The 17,910-nt window shown below is 48.7% G+C and overlaps 3 protein-coding genes across 3 annotated transcripts in view; 2 read left to right on the forward strand and 1 right to left on the reverse strand.

Annotated features, from left to right (window-relative positions):
- MTF1 (metal regulatory transcription factor 1) overlaps positions 1–7,383 on the forward strand; it is a 38,456-nt gene extending 31,073 nt beyond the window's left edge. Inside the window, 7 exon segments of the mRNA XM_080920786.1 lie at positions 319–421; positions 872–1,470; positions 4,224–4,287; positions 5,858–6,049; positions 6,052–6,076; positions 6,078–6,137; positions 6,139–7,383. Of these exon segments, the coding sequence (XP_080776912.1) occupies positions 319–421; positions 872–1,470; positions 4,224–4,287; positions 5,858–6,049; positions 6,052–6,076; positions 6,078–6,137; positions 6,139–6,244 (1,149 nt within the window). The 3' untranslated portion in view covers positions 6,245–7,383.
- Positions 7,384–7,719: 336 nt separating this feature from the next.
- Positions 7,720–12,317, reverse strand: LOC308424669 (uncharacterized protein C1orf122 homolog). Its single transcript, XM_080921779.1, has 3 exons — positions 12,194–12,317; positions 11,905–12,106; positions 7,720–11,649 (listed from the first exon to the last, which is right to left on the reverse strand). The coding sequence occupies exons 1-3, from the start codon at positions 12,226–12,228 to the stop codon at positions 11,554–11,556; spliced, it is 333 nt and encodes a 110-aa protein (XP_080777905.1). The 5' UTR covers positions 12,229–12,317; the 3' UTR covers positions 7,720–11,553.
- A 50-nt stretch (positions 12,318–12,367) lies between these two features.
- YRDC (yrdC N6-threonylcarbamoyltransferase domain containing) lies at positions 12,368–16,971 on the forward strand. The gene is made up of 5 exons (XM_080921778.1): positions 12,368–12,843; positions 13,359–13,473; positions 13,570–13,689; positions 15,571–15,713; positions 16,138–16,971. The coding sequence occupies exons 1-5, from the start codon at positions 12,452–12,454 to the stop codon at positions 16,208–16,210; spliced, it is 843 nt and encodes a 280-aa protein (XP_080777904.1). The 5' UTR covers positions 12,368–12,451; the 3' UTR covers positions 16,211–16,971.
- The last annotated feature ends 939 nt before the right edge of the window (positions 16,972–17,910 follow it).

Raw genomic sequence — 17,910 nt, forward strand, 5'->3', positions numbered from 1 at the left:
GAGACAGACAAATGCTGGCCATGATGGCTCACTCCTGCGGGCCTGATGCACAAAGACCAAGGCAATGGGATCAATTAGTTCAGGTCCTGCCTTAGCAATTTAATGAGACCCTGTCTCAAAATTAGAAAAGAAAAAAAGACTACTGGGAATGGAAGGCTTGCCTCAAGAGTGCAGGGCCCTGGGTCAGTCTCCAGGATCTACAGAAATAAGCTAGAGACAGGAATCATGTCAAAGGGTCATTCTAGTTCCCCTGCATGTGTGTGTTCTTCAAAGGGAGGGCTTTGTTAGGATGGCAAATCTCACCGCTCTTTCTGTCAGACACAGGACCAGGACCTCAGCACAATTTCACCAGCAACCATCTTCGAATCAATGTTCCAGAATTCCGATGACCCTGCGATTCAGGACGACCCTCTGCAGACAGGTGTGCTTCCCTTTTCCATTTTTCTGTTTCATCCCTGGTGTCCTTTCCAGTGTCTTGTTGGCTTGAGAAAACGGCAGGAGCTGTTTTCCTTCTAGTGTGCTGCTTTGTTCACGAGGGGGTGAGACCCACAAGTGAGGCCTGTTGTGTGTGGGTAACACTGAGCCAGGGTAGACGGGCCTGTGCAGTGCGGCCTTCCACTGCCTGACTGATCACGCCAACAGAGCCTGCCTCTTCTCTCTCCAGAAGAACAGTACAACATTTTTGTTCTAGTTAAGTTTGCTTAGTACCTGCCTGGGAAATGTGTATGACCAGGAAGCCTGGCACTTGGACCTAACTCAGAAAAGAAAGGAAGCAGGCCAGCTCACAGTGAAGTGACAGCCCATAAAGACTGTCTCTGTGGTGCCTCTAAGACTTGAGATGTAGATACATGTGTCTTCTTTTCCTTGACAGCTGCCTTGATTGACAGTTTTAATGGCGATGCAGAGTCCGTCAGTGATGTCCCACCGCCTGCAGGAAGTTCAGCATCTTTATCTCTTCCACTCGTACTGCAGCCTGGCATCTCCAAGCCACCCCAGCCTCTGCTACCAGCCTCAACTCCGTCCACTCCTCTACCTGCCTCCTCCCTAGGACCTGGCTCCCAGTCAGCTGCATTTGGCAGCCCCCCTGCTCTCTTACAACCTCCAGAAGTGCCTGTTCCCCACAGCACACAGTTTGCTGCTACTCATCAAGAGTTTCTTCCGCACCCCCAGGCGCCACCCCAGACTATCGTACCAGGACTTTCTGTTGTTGCCGGGGCTCCTGCATCAGCAGCAACAGTGGCATCAGCCATGGCAGCACCAGCCCCACCACAAAGTACTACTGAGCCCCTGCCTGCTATGGTCCAGACTCTGCCCCTGGGTGCCAACTCTGTCCTAACTAACAATCCTACCATAACCATCACCCCAACTCCTAACACGGCAATCCTGCAGTCCAGCCTAGTCATGGGAGAACAGAACTTACAGTGGATATTGAACGGCGCCACCAGTTCACCACAAAACCAAGAACAAATTGTAAGTATTACGCGTAAGCATACCCAGAGGGGTGATAATGCATATAGAAGACATGTCTGCCTGTCCTTCTTTCTCCCTCCCTCTCTCCCTCCCTCCCTTCCTCTCTCCCTCCCTCCCTCCCTCTCTCCCTCCTTCCTTCCCTCCCTCCCTCCCTCTCTCCCTTCCTTCCTTCCTTCCTTCATTCCTTCTAGGCAGTACTGAGAATTGAAACCAGGGCTTCACCATGCTAGGCAAGTGCTGTACCACTGAGTATATCCCCAGCCTTGGCTCTTTCGTTGCCTTGAAACATGTATCCATGTAGCTGTTTCCCCAGTGAAGTATTGCAGATCCGGGGGAATGGATGTATCTAAGACAAAGACCTAACAAGTACTCCCTCTGAAGCTAATCACATCATATAGTGCACACTGGCATGCCCAGCCTGTGGCCTGAGGGTAGCATGTGTCCCAGGAGAACAATAGATTGGATCACCGTTAGCAGATCACAACATCAGAAGTCTGGACTCTCCTTTCAAGGGAGCAGACCCACCATGCATTGCCACTCGTGCTGAGCCAGTGCTCCACCACTGAGCACGCCCAGGGCCCCAGGGTACTTTTCTAAGAATGCATTTGTTCTTGATGACTCTGGAAATGGCTTGGTCATCATGTCCTTGTGTCTTGAGAGCCTAGTTTTCAGAATCTATGCTGGAGGATTCAGAAAAATTTAAAAATGAAAAGCTTGATTTATTTTAAGATGCACATCAAGTAAGGAGACTAAAATATTACCAACAGGTAAAGAGCCACATGTGGAGGCAGCTTGTTTGCCTGTTGGATGATTGGGGTCATTGGGGCAGTATTCTGTCCCAATCAGCTGCTTAGAGTCTTTATTGTTTTTCTGGATCTGCCTTTGGGAGCTCTTAAAACAAATGTCATTCTTTGCTATATGAATCATTTACATATATTCAAATGTGGGTCTCATGCCCATATGCCTTTGCTTAGGATGTATGGGCATAAGTAAGTTCAAGGCCAGCCTGAGTTATAAAGCCAGATCCTGTGTGTGTGTGTGTGTGTGTGTTCACCACCCCGCTCCCCCAATCCAAAAGTAAAGGGTGGGGAAGGATCAAGCACTGGCAGCTCCATCCTTTCTTTATCCCCGTGTTGAGGATGAACCAGTCCGACTGTTGTACTACCGAGCTAACTCCACAGCCTTGCATCCGCCCATTTTATAGCTCTGTCTGTATCTTAGCCAGAATTCAGACTTCTCCCCAAACTCTTCCAGCACATTTTGTTGTGCTTTACAGTAGGATAGAAAGGAAGGAAGGAAAGAAAGAAAGAGGGAAAGGAAGACAGACTGCCTAGAGCCAGGAGATGGTGCATGACTTTCATCTCAGTATTCAGAAGGTGGAGGCAGGTGGATCTCTGTGAGTTCAAGGTCCGCCTGGTCTACAGAGCTAGTTAAAGTTCCAAGATAGCCACCAATACACAGAGAAACCCTGTCTCAAAAACAAGCAAAAAAGGATGCCCCTTTAAGACAAGACTTGAAGAATACAGAAATATTAATATTTTTTATGTGAATGGGTGTTTTTTTGCATGTATGTGTACCACATGCATGCAGTGCCTGTGGAGGCCACAAGATGGCACTGGGTCTCTTGGAACTAGAGGCTGCCACTGTGTGCTGCCATGTAGATGCTGGGAATTTAACTCTGTCCTCTGGAAGAATAACCAGCTCCTAAGTGCTGAGCCATCTCTCCAACTCATAGAAACCTGAATACAGGCTGGAGAGATGGCTCTGCTCTTCCAGAGGTTCTGAGTTCAATTCCCAGCAACCACATGGTGGCAATCTTTTTTAAAAAAAGAAACCCTTTCATATAATAAGTAAAGTGGAATTCTAATATAGATTTGTTTTTGTTTTGGTTTGGTTTTTTGCTTGTTTTATTTTATTTTATTTTTTTTTTGAGATGAAAGTATCTTGCATTAGATCTGATTTCAAACTATGTAGCCAAGGCTTGCCTTGAGTTTCTAGCCTTGGCCTCCTAAGTACAGTATGCCTGTGCAGAGTTTATGGTCTTGATACCTACTGGATGCTCTAAACTGGGTGTTCATGTACCATCTCGTTCATCGTCAGTCATCACCTCAGCTTTTATAGGAAAGCATGGATCTAATAAATTAAGTCACTTGGCTACGATCTCAGCTTGGGAGGTAGAGGCAGATACATCAGAAGTTCATGGCCAGCCTGGGTTACATAGTGGGTGAGAACTTGTTTCAAAAGACAAAAAAAAAAGAGAGAGAGAAAAGGAAAAAAAGACCAAGTCCAGCTCACTGGACATGAGTCTGGTTTAATCAAGTATAAGACCCACAGTAGGACTGTCCTGAGCCTTGGAGCGCTCTGTGCTCATGATGGTAGCCTTAGCTTCCCAGGGTAAGCACTCTAAAACCAGAAGAGGGGAAAAGGAACATTATTATAGCTTTCACAGGAGAATAAGGGTGGACAAAACCAGCCCAGACCTTCCTATGAGAAGGCCATCGCTTGAGAAAAGTAGCCTTGAGGGGGTCTCTGGACACATGTAGTCCACTGGACTAGACGGCTGGGAGGCGGCGAAGTAGCGGGGACAATGTCAGCATGGAATGTCAAACAGGGCAGTGACCTCATATCGGTGCACAGCAAGAAGCCTGAACACTGAGGGTTTCTGTCTTCTTGGGCGAGCACCACAGATGGGGGGCTTTAGAGCCTGGGATAGTGGCCATCAATGTGATTTTGTTGTGTTGTGTTTCCCTCAGCAGCAAGCATCGAAAGTGGAGCAGGTGTACTTTACCACCGCAGTACCAGTAGCCAGTAGCACAGGTATGAATTCCACATTAGCTTTAAAGGGTAGTCCTCTGACCTCTTTGACCTTGCTTGTTAATTTTTCAAGTTAACTTTCCATAGTTCACCGAGTAGCCCATGTTCTCGTGGCGACCAGAAGCCAGCATGCTGCTGGTGAAAACACGACTCCTTCTTTATATAGTCCATGTGTTTCCCTTTGGATTGAGTGTGTAAGCGGAACCAGGGGTTAAATCACAGTTAATGCTACAGAGGGCAGTGGACTCGTGGGACTCTTGTCTAATTACAGTAAGGAGCAGCAGCATCTGGGTCAGGAACAGAGCTGGAAAGGACTCAGCTCTGAGTGCTTTTTTTTTTTTTTTTTTTTTTTTTAAATACTGGTACTGAGGATTGAACTCAGAAACTCACACATGCTAGTCAAGCTCTCTACCGCTGAGCTGAGTCCCCCAGCCAGAACCCTCACATGAAACTTTTTCTGTATTAAACCGGGAGCCAGGTGTCACTGTGGAGCTAAGGCCAGGATGACTGAGAGAACTTAGCTCTTGAGTTCCAGGTTAGCCTGGGCTGCGTAGTGACTCCTAGGTCAGTCTGGTAAACTCCTGTAGTGGCAGGCTAACTGAAATAATGAAGGGGAGCTGGGGAGTGGTGGAGTGTGCACTCTGGAGGCAGGCGGATCTCTGTGAGCTTGAGGCCAGCCTGGGCTACAAAGTGACTTTCTGGGGAAAAAAAATAGGGGCCCTAAAAGATCATTGACTCCCAAAAGTCATAAATGAATTGTAGGGAGCGCTCTGACCACCTTGTTCCCACCCTGTGTCCTCTTACTAGCCTTCAGCTCTGTTGTACACAGAACCTGGCTGAGTACAGAGTGTGTGTTTGTGTGTGTGTGTGTGTGTGTGTGTGTGTGTGAGAGAGAGAGAGAGAGTGAGTGTGTGTGTGTGTGTGAGACACACATGAGGGTGAATGAGGGTGGATACAAATGTGCACACATACCAGGCTGGCTGGCTAAGAGATCGCTGGATATCTCCCACACTGCAAACATGAGCCACATGGAGAAACTCAGTTTCCTAAGGGGTTGGTGTCTGAGCAGGTCCTATGCCGTGTAGATAGGGGTATAGAATGCAAGCAGCAATGCTGTGTTCATGTGCCTGGTGCTCAGGACTACCTGTCATTGGTTACACAGCCTGCGGGGACGACCATCTGGGGCAGGAAGAGAGCAAGGAGCCAGCTTGTCCTTAAGAGATGCTGGCACTGGCTGCTTGCAAGTTTAAGCAAAAGGAGGAGCCCAGGTATAAAAAGAAGGGTGGCGTCTGCTATGGCTGCACAGAGTGGCAGAGAGGAACAGGGTACGCCTAGATTATGTGGGTGGCTCTTCTAAGAAGAAAGCATCATCTTGGAGGGTAGAATCCTTGCAAGCTTTTTCCCTGAGAGAGAACCTGGAGCAATGTAAAGGATAGCAAACCCCAAAGCATGGTGTCTTTCCTGCCTATCATGCCTGTCTCCCAGCATTCAGTTCTCCCCAGTCCTTTCCTCCCCTGCCCCTCATGCCTGTGCCTGGCCACTTGAAGAGCAGTCTCTCTCACCTCTCTCACAGGGAGCTCTGTTCAGCAGATTGGCCTCAGTGTTCCTGTGATCATCATCAAACAAGAGGAGGCCTGTCAGTGTCAGTGTGCGTGCCGGGACTCTGCGAAGGAGCGGGCGGCCGGCCGGAGAAAGGGATGCTCTTCCCCACCCCCTCCAGAGCCGAACCCCCAGCCTCCTGATGGGCCCAGCCTGCAACTGCCACCCTAGACTTCTCCCTCATCCCTGTCCCCCTCATCCTCCTCCACTGGACCCTCTTCCTGTGAGCAAAGCAGACAGGCTGAGGCTCCTCAGACCCTCCAAAATGTTAAGTGCCATGGATGTGTCAGAGTTCCTGTCCCTCCAGAGCCTGGACACCCCTTCCAGTCCGGTTCACAGTGAAGCACTACTGCAGGGGTAGAGGAAAGAGCCTGGCCAGCAGCTTCTCCAAGGGAAGGGCCTGACACACCCCTCCAGAAACAGGGTGAGCAGGAAGTGCCGGGTGTGATGCTGCCATCATGGGGTCAGAAATTGGAAGGATGAAGAAATCTGCCATCTGAAAGCCTCACCTTTCAGACGTATTTTCTTTACTCATATCCCAGGAACATCCATTTTAAGGAACTGATCTTTGGAGGAAAAAACAAAAACACACACAAAAAAAAAAACAACAAAAAGAAAAAAAAGAAAAAAAGCTAAGTTATAAGTGAACTGTCTGGCTGCACTGTATGTCACTTTTGCTTATTGTTATGTGAACTTGGAAATTAAGGTTACTTGTATGCATAAAAGTTCTAAATGAAAGGGTGTGGTTTCCATCAATTTGGTACTGCCCATCATTGGCCCTGGGGTCACTGTGGATTGGGCAGAAGAGTTCACTGTGCCGGGTGTTGCTCCTCTTTTGTGTCTTTTTATTCTGAGGCAGCACCTGGAGGGCCAGACCACCGCTCTGTGAAAGCGGGTAGTGGAGAGGGCAGGTGAAGAGCGGTGAGGTAGACAGGGTGAGTTGCTTTGTTGTTGGTGCTTGGTTTCTGTGGAGCTTGGAGTAGATGCAGAGGGGCCTGCCTTGTATCCTGCTCAGTCCTAGCGGGCAGCTGCAGGCCTTATGGCCATGGTGAAGATGTGGTTCTGCAGGGCCCTGAGGCAGTTGTTGACAGCTCTGTTGTTGGTGTGCCTGAGCAATATCTCTGGCACAGCCACAGTCTTTGCTTTCTTGGCTCTTCCCATTTCTCAGTGCTTGTCAGTGCTCGAGGCTTGGAACTCATCCCTCCTGAGGAAGCGCCTTGTTATGGCCAGCAGCTGCCAGTCTACCTGCCTTCAGTGATGTTTGTTTCCTCAGCACAGAAGGGCTGATTTTCCAGAGAAGGCACAGATCTGAGGAATTGGATGAGGCAGCAGGTGGTCGGCAGGCATTCTGGTACCCGCTTCTAGCCAGGCTTTCCTTATCTGCACCTCTCACATCTCTTAGATTTGCATACAGCCTCATGCAGTGCAAAGGAGGATGTGATCTCTAAACAAAAAGGAATGAAAAACTAAAATGATATTCTACTCAGGGTAAAACAAAAAATTCCCCTTCCACCAAAAAGCCTGAAGCTTGCAGTCAGTTTACCTCATTTGTAATGTTTTGTTGAGTTGTGTTACAGGATTTTTTTTTTTTTTTTTTTTTTTTTTTTTTTTTTTAGTGTATAGAATTATACCCATCTCCTTGCCTTTGGTTCCAGGTTATTGCCTCTTCAAACCTAAGTACTATCTGTAGGAGAATGGGAGTGTGAGTGTCCTTTGGCTATTTACATGGCCATCGGTGCTTGGCAAGCTCAGAAGAAGGTAGCTCGATCCGGGGCGAAAGGAGGCTCTGGGTCCGGTGCCCAAACAGGACAACCAGAGAGCTGTGTAGGTTTCCCTCCTGCAGTCTGGACCTTTTCTCAGAGCCAGCAAGGATGGTGACCCTTGTCTTCAGGCAAGATATTTAGGGACAATTGGCCAAGAGTGTCAATAGCAGCAGTATTGAGAAATGGCACAGGTACAAGCAGCTGATCTCCCATTCCAGGATTGGACCAGGAGTGTGAATTTCTGATGTTCCACACCCCTTCCCTCAAAAAAGGTTCATGGTTTTGGGCAATCATAGACCTTGGCAGAAATCCACAAGGTAGGAAGAGCCCTCTGTTGGTACAGTGGTTAGTCCTTCTGGGGAACCAGCTGCTTGATTATAGGTTGTCCTTTGTCTCTAGGACTGGCACTCACAGGAAGCTTTGCAAGGGAGCTTGTATCGGGGGCAATAATGGCCCTCCCACTTACCCTGCCTATGATGACCTGGGAGTCTGGTTTGCTGGGAGCTGACATAGGAAACAGGAGCCTAGGGAGGATGTATGGAAGGCTTTAATGATTTAAATATGCTTGGTTAGCTAGGGCTGTGCTCCTAATGGCCCATTCCTGGGTCATTGGCTTTTCACCCTCCACAGTTGGGGTGCTGAAGAAACATTTGAGCAGTGTTGAGGCTGGGGTGTTTCTAGGTGAAGGAGTTAAGTGATTTTAGAGCACAAGAGACTCTGAGATCCAAAGAGCTTTTGAAAAGTGAGGGCTTTGCTTGCAGTCAGTGGTTGTGCAGAGCCAGTGTGTGACACGGGTGGACAGACACTGCTGCCATGCTGCACCGGCAGTCCTCCCTCATCCTTCCACAAGCCCAGCCTCTAATGCCAAGGACCTTGGAGAAGAGGGAGCCTCCTGACTAAACTAGAGCCAGAAAGACCCTTCATGGAGAGAGTGCTTTCTCCAGGGAATTCCCTTAGGGTAAGGCTGAGAAAGAGTGCATTCTGGCAGGTCGATTTAAGCCTTCCCTTCCATGGCGGCCGTCACCATCATCACCCTGTAGGCCATACTTGGGTTACCACTAGCATCTCCAGTTTAGCCCCTTCCCAGACTAGTGGGCAGTGGGGCTGGTGGACCTAGGAGGTGTTTAGGTAATCTTGGTCCCACCAAACTGCCTTTTGAATGTGGCCCTTACCAGGCAGGAAGATAAGGCTGAGGGAAGATAGCTCAGGCTCCTTGACAGGGTCTGACAGGCCTCATGGGGCGGCACTAGTTTGGCCACAGGCGTACTGTCACTTACGCCTGTTCAGAAGATGATGGAACAGTGCCAAGGAGAGGCCTTGAGAAGTGGAGAGCCCTCTAGGTAGAAGGTAGCAGGCCCTCTTCTCTTTCAGAGTCAGTAGATGGGGAAAGGTGGTTTTCCAGGTCAAGGCAGTGGGCTAATGGGGTAATTAATGAAGGTGCCTGAGGTTTTCCTGAGGCTTTGTATGATGCTGAATGTGTCCAGAGGGACAAATTTGCAGAACCTCATATTGATATTTTAAAGAAATAATAAAATAAAAAGCACTTTAGGTTACTTTATCTTTAACCCAATTGCTGCAATTTCTATTGTGTATGTATATATACATATATATACTTTCCACAAAGTTTTATTTTTTTGCTCAGAATAAAAGTTAAGTTGAGGTGTAAAAAGAGCACTTACTTGGGTGCAATATATGCGTAGCTTGACAGTCGTTATCCCACGTGGGCCTGGCCTGGCCTTCCTGCTCCATCAGCCCTGTGCTGAAGCTGTCCTTAGGGATCTATTAGCATTTCAGCAGCTGCTCAATCTATGCAAGCCTTCCCCGTGTGTCCGGGGCGCCCTCCTCAGGCCCTCCGAGGAACTGCTGCAGCTGTTTTCTTCTGACTGTTGAGGCCCCTTTTTGAGGCTTCTTGGTTGCCCTGCTCTTTCCCCTCTTCCCCAGGACAAAATGATTCTTAAAAGGAAGGGTCGGTTGTTCCTAGGTAGAAACCTGGCACCTTAGACTTTCATACTTGTAATCACATTCATTGAAGGGAAAGTCTTCTCAGTATCACTGAGACTATTGATTTGTGGAATTGCACTAACATTGCGCATTTACAGCTTTTTTACACCCCAATCAGAAATATGTTGGAAGAGGCAGGCAGTACAAGCCGTTTCTGAGCTGCTCTCTGCACATGTGTTGGTGTAGAATGACTTCCGTGCTTCATCAAATCCACTTACAAAGCCGTGAATAATCCCCCACCAGTTCCACTTAATCTTAAATTACCAGCCATAGAGGCATTTTAAATAGACTTCAGACAAAGCAAGATTTCCACAGACAACGTTTGCATGTGGTCTTGCTGTGACATAGATGGGAAACTGTCCATCTTCTGAGGTAGAAGGGGATAAGCCACAAAACTGGATTATACATATTTCTGATTGGTCTGTTTGTTGCATATTCTTGGGGAAAGATAAAGGGGTCTTGTTTCTTAGGCCCCTGCTCTTGGGGAGGTTGGTCATTAGCCTGGGCATTTCTTACTGTTCTCCTGGTGGCGTGGGGGCTTCTCAGTCCACATTGAAAATGCAAGTTAAATTGGATCTGTCAAGGTGTATTATAGTACAACCTTTTTCTAGAACTGGCGTTTAAAAATCATACACTGCTCCTTGGGTGGTGGCCTACTGGGACAAAAATAGGTGATAATGTTATGTCTTTCTCAGTTCAATGCAGTTTCTACTTTTTTTGTTTTTAAACAGGAAGTGTTTTCATAAAACTTTTTTCCACCAAAATCTAGGGTGTTTACTGCAATATCCTCATGGCCCTCGAGGTGCCAGGTCAAGGGCTTGCCTGCCCTCACCTCGGGTGTTCTCAGGCTTCCCTAGGGCTGTTCGAGGCAACAGTCTGAATCTTTTGTTGTGCATTGGAGAACATGTCACTGAGGTTGGAGTTCCAGTCAGCCACAACCTTATCCTGCAAACTCCCCCTTGTCCCACTTTGGGGAAGGTGGCTGGAAAACGGGCTTTTCTAGTTGTCTGGCTCAGATATAGCTAGAAAAGGCCACAAACTCTTTTCTAACACAAACTAATCATTGGCCAGTGGTCTTGGTGACAAGTTTTTAAGTCCCAAATAGTTTTATTTGAATTATGTAAAAGTATCAAATTTATTTTAAGTGTAAAACATGGGAACAACGGACTTCCACTGAGCGATATGAAAACGTTACAGGTTCAGTACTTCCAAAGGAAGAAACCTCCAACCCCAAAAAGAATAAATACGAATTTGTATTTTTGAAGAATGTGAAATAATGGTGTTTGCTTAATTGCTCATTTTGTATAAACTTAATATTGTACTTTAAAATATCTGCTATGAAGTGAAAATTTAACTTTTTGGAATTGAAAAAGCAATATTAAATACTAATTAAATCTTAATTAAATGCTTATTTAAATCTGGTAGTACCTGTGGCATTACTTCCCATCCCTGTCCCTGGTCGAGACTCTCTTCCCAATACCAGCCATCAAGTCTTGGAGGGACAGAAAGGAAAGGTCAGTCACTAGGTGTCTGCAGGTTTCCTTTTAATCAAGACTCTGCTGAAGTGTTTTGTGGGGCTCAGAGCCCCCAAAGCATGAAATGGACATGTAATACCACCTGGAACCCCCAAAGCAGACCAGACCACTCTGGCCAGCACTGCTGGCCTTCCCGAATCCGAGTACTCAAAACTGGATGTTCGTTGGCTACATTTCAAAGCACAGTACTGCCTTCTGCCAGGACGTCGTGGGAGTGAACCCAGCTGCTAGTGGAGTTGCCATCCCAGGCTGAGGGCCAAGTACCAGCAACTGCCAGTGAAGACTGGCCCCTTTTAGTGAAGGGAGTTGGTCAGAGTCCAGCCACCGGCCCTGGAAAAGGACAGAAGTCAGGGTGCCCGGCTAGGGAATGATCAAGACTCCGCAGCTCCATCACCAGCATCCTTTGGAAGGCCACCTCTGGCAGACACAGACGGCTGGGGCGGCGCTCCGGACTTGGCTGAACCGTTCTAGTTGGAACAGAAAGGGGGAAAAAATGAGCCCAGAGGAAAGGCCTTAAATTAGGCCCCGCAATAATAAGGCCACTTGGCATCTCGACAGTACCATACTTTTTTCAAAAGCCTCTCTCAAATCAAAGGAAATTAAGTGTAAAGCGGTGGGGATGCTCTTCCACCTGCCTCCTTTGGGGCGGGTGCGCGAGCTTGGCCAGTGCAGTCAGTGGGAAGTCCCCACCTCCCTAGGCCCAGCCCGGAGTGGGCACTGACCCCGCCACCAGCCGGTTCCGGGCGCCGGCGGCCCAGCTGCCGCAGCATCTCCTCGCAGGCGGCGATGGTGTCCAGGAGCTGCCGCTGCCGCTGTTCCACCGCGTCCAGAAGCTGCTGGGCGCGTTCATCTCGGGGCGGCTGCGGGGGTGGCCTCCCGCCGAGCCCCAGCCCCGCCTTCCCACGGTCCACGCCGGCAGCCTCCCTGCCCGGGAGAGAGACGGCGTCAGGGCCGGCGCTGGGTGGCGCGAGGTCGCAGCCCCAACCCACCGCCCCGCGGGCCCGCTCTCACCCCCGTGACCAGCCTGCGCCGGGGCCCCACTCCATCGCCGCCCGTGCCACCCGTCCACCACCCCTCTGGAGTCCGCCACCACCCCCGCGCCGCGCGAGGATTCCGCTAAGCCGAGCCCCGCCCCGTCCCCACCGTTCTCCTTCCAGTCGCCTGGGGGTCGCGGTCCCTTTAAGCTGCCCGGCGCGGAGGCGGGGCCGTGCCTCGCGTCCCGGAAGTTGAGTTCGTGCATCACTTCCTCCCGGAAGCGGGTCTGGACGGATGTCTACTGCTCGTCCGTGTGCGGGGCTGAGGGCCGCGGTGGCGGCGGGCATGGGGCTGAGCGACGGGCCAGTGGGTTCTGGCCGCGGCTGCCGCCTTCTACGCCCTCCCGCGCCCGCTCCGGCGCTGCCAGGGGCCCGGCTGCTGCGGCTTCCAGAGAGCGAGTCCGTGGAGGCCGCAAGCCCCGAGCGCTCCGGTTGGACCGAGGCGCTGCGGGCTGCCGTGGCCGAGCTGCGGGCCGGCGCCGTGGTGGCGGTCCCAACTGACACGCTGTATGGTCTGGCCTGTTCGGCGAGCTGCTCGGCGGCCCTGAGCTGCGTGTATCGCCTCAAGGGTCGCAATGAGGCCAAGCCGCTGGCCGTGTGCCTGGGCCGCGTGGCCGACGTCTACAGGTGAGGTTGTCCCGACCCGGCCCCGCTGGGGGCGGCACCACGGGAGGGGTTTCCGGTGGCAGCCTCGGGAGACTGAGGCGCCGAGCGCGGGAGGGGCTTGTCCTGGCTCACGGAGGAATCCGGAACTGGAAATTTGTTGGGAACGCTTAACGCTTGCCAGGATCCGCTCTAGACAGTGAGTCGAAACGCTGAGTTAGGCGAACTTGGCACTCTTCTTTTGGTGCTCTTGTGATGAACGGAGGGGAGGCCCGTTTCGCGATGATAAGATAGACTGTTCGAGGTTGTATTCTCGAGTCACAGAGCTGTGGTTTTGTCCCCGAGGCAAGGGTGTAGACTAAAAGCCCGGGATACTCTCTGGAATCTGTCTTGTGCCAGAGCTCCGAGGAAGAGGAAGTAGAGAGTCGGTTAGATCTCGTTCCTTATACAGGCAAAGGACCCTTCTCCTGCATCCGCCTTAAGTCCAGGAAGGGTCCGTCAGGGTGATTTGGAGTGGATTTGTGCCCCTTTGCCTGCAGGTACTGTCAGGTGAGAGTACCTAGGGAGCTACTTGAAGACCTGTTCCCAGGACCTGTGACCCTAGTGATGGAACGCTCGGAGGAGCTCAACAAAGACCTGAACCCTTTTACTCCTGTGAGTCAGATTTTAGCTTTTCCTGCGATCTAAATCAGACTCCTTCAAGTCCTTAACGCCTTCTTCATAGTCTCTCTCTTCCTCTTGCTTCAACAGCTTGTTGGCATCCGGATTCCTGACCATGCCTTCATGCTGGACTTGGCCCAGGTGTTTGGGGGACCACTTGCACTCACTAGTGCCAACCTCAGCTCCCAGGCCAGTTCTCTGAGTGTTGAGGTAAGAATTGGCCCCAGCAGGCTAAACTGCTATTTCCTCAAAACCAACACAGATGGTATAATGGGATTGCCTGACAGAAAGTTGGGCCTTTGGTGCATAGGTGAGAAGGTTACCCATTTGGTGTTGGTTAGAGGAGGGTATCCAAATAAAAGAATCTTGGAAAGGGGGCAGGTGGTGTACTTGTAATGCCAGGACAAAGAGACTAAGGTAAGGAAATCTCAAGGTCATCCTGAGTTATTTAGGGAGACTTTTTTTTTAATGATTTTTTTTTATTTTATGTATATTGGTATTTTGCTTGCACGTATGTCTAGGTTATTTATGGTGTCGGATCTCCTGAACATAGAGCTGCAGACAGTTATGAGCTGCTGTGTAGGTACTGGGAATTTAATTTGGTCCCTCTTCAAGAGTGCTCTTAATTGCTGAGCCATCTCTCCTGCCCCCAGAAGCTTTATTTAGTTGTTTATTTTAGAAAGTGTTGGATTGTTTTCTCCTGATAGGCCATGGGAGAGCAGGTGTATTTTTGTATCTGTATCTGGGGTGGTGGTGAACATCTTTAATCCAAGCACTCAGGAGAGTTCAGGCTGATCACTGAGTTCCAGGCCCACCTAGTTTTCAGAATGACTTCCTGGACTTCATAGAAAAACAAGAGATTATAGGAAATAAAGACAGCTTTGGGAGGGACTTGACAACAGCGCTGAGAAGAACTTGGGGCTTTGAAACATTAGTTCTGTTCTGTCACGTGCCATTAAATGACAGTCCCAACTTCTTGCCAGTTCTCTCTGATCTCTTTCTTTTTGGAGGGGGCATGTTTCTATTGGAGACAGAATCCACTGTGTATCTCAGGCTGGCCTGGAACTCAAAATCAGGATCCTCAGGCCTCCCTGTTTTTGGATCTGTATCAGCACACCTGACCTCACCTAATTTTTGACTCCTGACCTTATTTTTTTATTTTTGCTTGCCAGATAGGCCTGAGACAAAATCGTCGCAATCCTGTGTTGGTTGTGTGGTTTAGGACAAATGATCAGGCAAAGAAACTTCCACTCTGTTCTTAGAACACTTACATTAGGTGCTATAAAGTGGTGGAGTTTTTTATGCTAGACCTGGGGGCCTTAAAAACGCAGTGCCTACTTTATTTGCTCTTGGTAGCTATATGTTGTGGAGCAAGGTGGGGATCTTTCCAGAGGAGGGATAAGTTCTTACCTTGTCTTTTTTTTTTTTTTTTTTTTTTTTAAATAGCAAGACAAGATGGGTTTGGGGGGGTGGTGAGGAGGAGAGCAAGAGAGAAGAACAAGAGTTCTTACCTTGTCAACAACCCTGGGCCAGCACAGTCATTGTTTGATTTGTAGCTGGTATTTATGATTCCCCTATTGTCAAGACCCTAGTCTAAGTGCATTGAGGACTTTCCCGGGCACAGAGTTACAGTGCACCCCACAGCGCAGGGACTGTGTGCTGGTGGCATGTGTTTGCACAGCCCACCCTATTTTCCTCTCCATGCTCTGATCTTAACACCCACTGAGGTCTAGGATCAGGCTGCTAGAGCTTCACTTTAGGGGCCCGAATGAAGTAATTTATATGCATCACACAGAAGGACTGGGATCATACCCAACATGATACATTTTGGACCTAGGCCTCCCCCCTCCCTGCAGTATTTGGGATTTCCTTTTATTACATTAAGGTTTTCTTTATGAAAGGTGTAACTTGGAGTGCATACCTCAGATGGCTTTGGACTTGTTACATATTGGACCCTGGGTGTTAATTGTGCCCTTGACTTGGCTGACCATAATTAAGAGGGTTCTTTGCTGCTTAAAGACTGATGTCTTGATTTAAACATGAGCCATGTGTTTAGGGTGATAATGCGGCCGTGCCCTTCCTCCTTTTTAGGAATTCCAAGACCTCTGGCCACATTTGTCCCTTGTCATTGATGGGGGGCCAATTGGAGACAGTCAGAGCCCTGAGTGTCGCCTTGGCTCTACTGTGGTTGACTTATCTGTGCCTGGAAAGTTTGACATTATTCGCCCAGGCTGGTAAGTGTCTTTTCTGTGCCATTGGGATGGGGGGGGGGGGTGGAGAAAAGAAAAGTTTTAAACTACAGATTTTCCCCAGATGTTAATGCACGCCTTTAATCCCAACACTTGGTAGACAGACGCAGGCAGATCTCTGTGAGTTCAAGGACAGCCAGGGCTATACAAAGAAACCCTGTCTTGAAAACAAAGACAACAAAAACTTGACCATAAAAGTACATATTTTCATTACTTTTACATTGGTTGGAGCCACTAAGACCGCAGAGAGGTGGTAAGTGGGCTGGGACTAAATTTGCTGGTATAATTGGTTTTTAGGATTCATCAAGTTTGTTGAACAGTGGGACAGTAATCATAAGAGGCTACTCAGACTTTGGTGGGCTCGGTGCCTTGAGAAGTCAAACTTTTAACTGCCTTCTGTCTTCCTCAGTGCCCTGGAAAACACTACAGCCATCCTCCAGCAGAAATATGGGCTGCTCCCTTCACAAGGGTCCTGTTCATGAAACTTGGGAGGACCCAAGGACCATGCTGGATACTGTGTGTCTGCTACTGGTTGGCAAAGCCTCATTCATTGGCTGAGGTTCCTGGGACTACATCTGGAGCCTAGCTTTTTAGGCAGTGTCCTTGGCCCTGAATCCTATAGGCCAGCCAGAAGCTGCAGGTTGAGCCTTGCACCCAGGGGAAGGTTATATTTTACTCTGTAGGTTCGTGTATCAACCAAGGACTGAATGGAGGGAAGAACATTCTTAGAGTGGCCTTATTCTAAGTGCCCCTTTCACTCCCGTCCCCCCTTCAAGTTAAGTAACTTGAGTACAGAATTAGAATGCATTAAGAGCTGCTTTCTGCTGAACGGTGACATTTGCTGTCAAACCAGCTGGAAGCACTAATACAGTCTAGAAGTCTCGGGATCAATGCAGCAAAGTCTAGGAGCCCAGGCCAAAGCTTTCTGAGTACAGGGAAGTGGTCATTTGGGGAAAATTATTCCAGGAGTCCCAAATGAAATAATATTGAAAAATAAAATCTTGACTGTTTTCAGCCAGTGACTTTCTTATTTATTGGTATAGTTATCTGTGTAATTTATTTTGCTTCATTGTTTATGCAGAAGTCTTATCCTTGTTCATGTGTCTACCAAGTATTTACATAATTATTTTTGGGTATTTGAACTGTTTTTTTCTTTGTTATTAAATATTGCTTCTACAAACAGTTGTAAGTGGTTTATTTTTCTTTTGAACTATTTCCTCAGGGTAGGATTTCTCAGTCTAGATACATGTGTGCATTATGGCTGTTGCTGTAGATTAGCCTTCAGAAAATCTGAGTTAAGTTTCACTGAGGATGCCTGCTCCTTCCTTCTGCCTTGTTATCCACAGTATTTATATGTGCATGGAATAAAATTACCACTGGTTAAATCCAGCCCTTTCAACTAAGCTGCAAGCTGGGCAGCCAACCCAGCTGATCTGTCAGGTGGGGTTTAGTGTCAGTGACTGGGCTGGTTGTACCCGAAATGACCAGTATTCCACCTCATCCTCTGTCCGCATCCACTTCCCAGAGTTTTGGCTCAGCTTTAGCCTCTAAACCAGTCCAATCGGTTCCAGTGAACATTTTCTTTTCAGGAATCTTGCTGAAAATATTCATTGGGTTTTACTTTAACAAGGATCCTTGCAAGTAGCATTCATTTATTTGTGAATAAGTACAGGCTTGTTAACTCCCTAGAATCTCATGTAAACTAGTCTTTTAAACACCCATCTCCATTGTGCTAAAGCTAGCCAGCCCAGCCATACACTGATTTGTCACAGACTGACCTAGAGGTCAGCATGTATGAGGGCTGCAAGAGGAATGTGTACTGGCAAACCCCGTTCCATATTTAATACAGGTCACAGTAGCACTGAAAGTGACCCTAGCAAGTGGCCTCCCTGGCTTAGACAGCGGAAAGGAGTGACCTAGTCGCCCCTGCAGTGAAATGTTTATCCGGGAAAGGCTCCAGAGCTCAGAGGTATTATCTTGGAGGGAAAATTAGCTGAACTCTCAGGCCTGGATGTAGCTGCAAAGAGTGAAAACAGCCAAGATGCGAGCTACACGGTTGTACCAGAAGCAGGATCCTGTAAGCTTTGGGAAGGAAACCTTGCTCAAATTCCCCAGTACCTGACAGGTGCTTAGTAATGACTGGGTGCTCAATGTTCCTGATAATGGGACCCTTAAAGTCCTC

This window comes from Micromys minutus (genome assembly GCF_963924665.1).
Source record: "Micromys minutus genome assembly, chromosome: 9".
Taxonomy (NCBI): domain Eukaryota; kingdom Metazoa; phylum Chordata; class Mammalia; order Rodentia; family Muridae; genus Micromys; species Micromys minutus.